This window comes from Alosa sapidissima, chromosome 12 (assembly GCF_018492685.1).
Source record: "Alosa sapidissima isolate fAloSap1 chromosome 12, fAloSap1.pri, whole genome shotgun sequence".
NCBI classification, from domain to species: domain Eukaryota; kingdom Metazoa; phylum Chordata; class Actinopteri; order Clupeiformes; family Clupeidae; genus Alosa; species Alosa sapidissima.
In genome coordinates this window covers 32,307,947-32,312,946 of record NC_055968.1, presented here as the reverse complement: position 1 = coordinate 32,312,946, position 5,000 = coordinate 32,307,947, and the positions used below count along the sequence as shown (strand labels likewise).

General features: G+C 45.9%; 1 protein-coding gene across 4 annotated transcripts in view; it reads right to left on the bottom strand.

Annotated features, from left to right (window-relative positions):
* pex5la (peroxisomal biogenesis factor 5-like a) overlaps positions 1-3,600 on the bottom strand; it is a 112,855-nt gene extending 109,255 nt beyond the window's left edge. For all 4 annotated transcript variants that reach the window (XM_042111994.1, XM_042111993.1, XM_042111995.1 and 1 more), the window contains exon 1: positions 3,172-3,600. In XM_042111994.1, the coding sequence (XP_041967928.1) occupies positions 3,172-3,192 (21 nt within the window). In that variant the 5' untranslated portion in view covers positions 3,193-3,600. The remainder of the gene's footprint in view (positions 1-3,171) is intronic.
* Between the last annotated feature and the right edge of the window lie 1,400 nt (positions 3,601-5,000).

Sequence of the window (5,000 nt, the reverse complement as noted above, 5' to 3'; positions counted from 1 at the left end):
AGGCCTATAGTGTAGACTAATTATAGGCTACTGTTGAAGTAGGTATAATCTTTTTTTTTTTTAGCTAGGGTGGTCCTGAAACTGAAAAAGTTTGAGAAACACTGTCGTAGACCAAAGTATTAATGTTTTACTCCGCCTCGCTAGATGGCGATATGCGCCCAAACACAACATATTCCCAAACAGACTCTCCATCTTAGCCATAGCTAACTTGCTAGCGAACTTTCCATATTAGCTTACTTGCTAGCAAACTTTGCATCATCAGTCTAAGTTAAATAGTTGTTAAATAGTTGACATTACATGATGAACATGTTCGTATGGACATTCTAGGGGATGTTAATTTGTATGAGAGAAGCTTCAACTTCTGGGTATGTAGCATTGTGGCATAAAGCTTAGGTAGTTAGCTTGCTAACTCTGGCAGAAATCTCCAGTGTTCTTGTTCCATGTAGTTTCGTGTTGCAGCCACAGGGTTGCAGCAACAGCACGTAGACTAGCCTACAGGAAAGCTGTTGCGTATGAACGTAACAGCTAGATATTCTGTCTTCTCATTTTGTAGACGAAAATGAAGAGAGATTTTATCTTAGTTTTTATTTCATGCAAAACATTTTAGTCTCATCTTTTTTCGTCAACGATAATGCATCTTAAGATAGTCTTAGTCAGTGTTTCAGGACATTATTGCCGTCTCATCATCGTCTCGTCTTAGTCATGAAAAAAAAGGTCGTTGACGAACATATTTCCTCTCGTCTCGTCTGACGAAATTAACACTAGGTTGGCTATATAATATATTATTATTATTAATATTATTATTATTATTTATTATTATTATTATTATTATTATTATTATTATTATTATTGTTGATGTTGTTGTTGTTTGGATGTGGAGCATAGAAGCAGAGAGAGTAGGAAGCAGCAGTGGTTGCCATGGAGAAACATATCAACTCAAATGCTTCCTCTGATGTCTGGGCAAAAGCCTCTGATGCACAGATGAAACATCTGCTTTACTTTGTGTGTGTGTGTCTGGGGGTGGGGTGGGTGGGGGGGGGGGGTCTGTTTCTGTGTCTCTAAATGTGTATGTGTGTGTGTGTGTGTGTGTGTGCGTGCACACATGTGTGTATGTGTGTATCTGTCACTGTCCCTGACATGTGATAGCTTTATCCCATCTGGTGTGTGTGTGTGTGTGTGTGTGTAAGAGAGATAGATAGAAGGCATCTCTGATTGCTGTAGTTACTGGAGTAACATAATGCATGAGGATTGGATAACCTCAAAAAGCAGCACTTAACACAAGCCTGATCTGCCTGGAACTGAACTAAACCCAACCTTGATCCAACTGGACCCTTAACACAACCCTGATCCACCTGGTCCTGAACTAAACAACAGCATTCTTCTCCAGCTGTTATGTGAGGTCAGATGTACACCTCCAGTATACCTCCATCCTGTGTGTGTGTGTGTGTGTGGGGGGGTGTGAAGGCAGTCTCATGCTCCCCTGTCTCCTACTACTGGCTGGTTAAGAGCACAGGGCATTCCTGTACACAAGAACAATGCTGTGCTTCTCTGCAGTTGTATGCTCTCTCTCTCGATCTCTCTCTCTCTCTCTCTCTCACTCACACACACACACACACACATTCACACACACACATACACACACACACACACACACACACACACACACACACACACACATACTGTACACCACCCGGAGATATATATGAGGAATTATTACATGCTGCAAGGATTTCCCTTCACTAAGGTGATATTAAAATGCTCTGGCTGAAATAAGATTACCCTCATGATAAGTCATCCTCTCCGTTACTACCGAGTCCGTTTCACAGCACTTGTGCCGCTGAGGCAGTGCATTCACAGAAAACAATGAAAATAAATTCAATCTTGTTCTTCCTGTGGGACACTGTGCGCCATTCATCACTTTTAAAATACACTTGTGCAATTAATTTGTATGTTTCTAGTGCGTTTTAACCTCTTCTATATTTCAAGTAATCAAGTGATTTACAACAGAGGAGTCATCACACACCCTTGCATGCGCGCAATCCTGCTTCCCAAAGGAGCGTCAGCCTGTATACGGTCGAGGATCTGGCACGGGAGCTGCTCTGTCTCTGTCCAGTTCGGTAGGTTTTGCACACAATGAGGCAGGAGGCTTCGGCTCTCCTTCATGAAATATTTAACTTCAGTCGTAGCCGGCATGTCGGCAGCTGGCGCGATTACATAATGAAAGAAACTCTGGCATTGGGACGTTAAAGCAAATATGTACACATTATTATTCACTGTTGGGATTCTACAGATTATGTGTACATCAGTCCAAAACTAGAAGTAATATAGCTCATCTTCTGGACCACATAGACCTACTCTTGGTCATATCAGAATCATACCATTATCTTCATTATCATACCATATGACATGAAACATGATGCTCGCCCTGGAGGCCACAAAACACACCTGAACACCACGTTGCTTTGGCTGGGTCTTTTTATTTCAGTGTGTTATGAACTCATTTAATTTGGATAATTTTCTTAATCCCGTTTTCCGACCGGAGACCTTGACCTTGGAAGGTAGTTTGAGTTTAAAATAGAATCAAATAATTGACTGACCCACAATCGGAATTGTGTGACGAGTGTCTGCTCTTGCTCCGGAGTTCGCTGCACTTTGGTTTCGAGACAGAGGCGCGAGGACAGGTGAAGCGGGCAGCACGAGCTCAGCAGTTCCACGTAGACTTGCCTGATCAGACTTCCTCTGAACTGCACAGGTATGGCTAATAGACTTCCAAATAACTATCACTACTATCACTAAAATCAACTAAACTACTTGTCATTAAATTACACCTCCCATAGTAGATTTCCCCGGTATATAGAAAACATCTGGCCGAGGAATGATGGACAGTCTCGTCCCTTCGGCAGCCTCCGACAGAAGCCCTGACTGGCTTTTGGCGTTGTTTGAAAACAATAGAACGTCGCTCTGCTCTCGGTCTCACGAGGATGGGACCCGCGCAGCCCATCCGGATGGGCCGGTAGTTGTGTAAACAAACGCCTATGGTGGATAGTGTCGTTTCTCATCAAGATTTGTATAGTCTAAAAATGACACTTTTAAAAGAGTCAAATGCCGCTTATTTACAAAGACCATATTGATGTGGTATTTGCAAAAGACCGTAGGAGAATTGAGCCTTACCTGCGAATGGCCCTGGTACATATTGAGCTGGAGTCGGATCGCTGACGTCCGGTGGTCGTAGTGTGTTAGTGGAACTCTTGCGATGAGTCTCGTGCTGTTCCAGGGGTGCTCATATGTGCAAAGTGTTCAGGACCTGCTCAGAGAAAACGGTAGCGCGTTTGTTTGCGGAGTGAGAAGTGTAGCGGAGCTAGCGGGCGTGTGAGGAAGTGGAGCTGTCCTCCCCCCGGTGCTGAAACCAGGAGTTCCGATTTCCCTCGCCAGCGTCTTGCGGGAGTGAGCAAAGGAGCCGCAAGCCCAGGCTCGTTATAAGGAGTACTGAAATCCTTTTGTGACTGCCTCGAGTCTCAGCGCGCTCTTGCGTGACAGCTGTCAGACTTGTCGTTCTGAGACGCACCAGACGCGCGAATCAGCTGTAAGCAAAAGAATCTGACCCGCCGCTGCTCGTGCATGCAGTTGTTGTAATGCTTCCAGAGTTCGTTCTCTTCTTTGATCGCGCGCCTCTCCTGTCTAACCCAGCCCTCCTGCTCTCGTGCGCCGCGGGGCCGCCTCCTTCATTCACGTGCTCGCGCAACCAAAGGAGGCACGAAGTTAACACGCGAAGCTATGGGGTCGTGTGTCCAACCATGTCAACGCTCCAGTTCTAGAGAAAGAATAATTACCGACACAATGCTTGTTGCAAAACCGGCTGTGATTGGTGCTGGCGGCGGCTCTGATGTTTAAATGAAGGGCTAAACAAAACGCGCATAATCATTTGACGACACCTCCCACCCCACTTACAACAACAGAAAGCCTGCTGTCTGCGCGGAAAGCACTTTTCTTTGAATATGTTACATAAGGGAATGTTCCCTTGAAGGTAAAGCAGATGACATAACGAGCCCAGTTTAAAAAGCGATCGAACTCAGGCGGCAAAACAACTGGCCTCATTAAGACGCGCGCCAGGAACGCTTGCTAATGGTGTGAGACGCGTGCGGGAGAGATAATGAGTCTTACATAAATTACCACTTCCAGCACCCGTTCGCAACGCTCGCATGAACTTTTATGGGACTGCTGCCAGAAGGCGTCCATTCCTGGATCAGGGCCGTTAGATGCGCCATACAGTACCTGTCAAAAGTACACATACACGGCAGAGAAGAGCCGTTCAGAGACAGTGGGGCTTTGACTATATAGCTGTTCTTTAAACACCTCCTGGAGAAATAGGTCAAATCTAAAGGCTATCAGATATCAAATCGCAGGTACATGCAGGTATTGTCAGAGATGTGCGTGTGTGTGTGTGTCTCTGTCTATCTGTCTGTCTCTCTGTGTGTGTGTGTGTGTGTGTGTGTGTGTGTGTGTGTGTGTGTGTGTGTTGGAGTCGGTGTTGATGTAGCAGTTCATGCAGTGGGTTCACACTCACCAGAGGCCTTTCACACACTCACCTGAAGCGTCTCACACACTCGCCTGGCTGGCTTGACCTGGGTCCTGAGTCAGAGTGCAACACACACACACACACACACACACACACACACACACACACACTGATCTGAAGCAGATCACACACATTTCTGAGCCTAACACAGAGGCAGCAGGAGGGCAGATAGAGGAAGATGAAAGGCTGGGCTCTCTCCCTCTCTCCTCTCCTCCCCCTCTCTACTCTTCACCTCCTCTTCTCTCTTCCCCCTCTCTACTCTTCACCTTTCTGTACCTCTCCTCTCCTCCCCCTCTCTACTCTTCACCTTTCTGTACCTCTCCTCTCCTCCCCCTCTCTACTCTTAACCTTTCACCCTCTCTTCTCATTCAATCCTTTCTTCCTCCATTGTTCTCTCCTTTCTATTCCTCTCCTCCTCCTCATT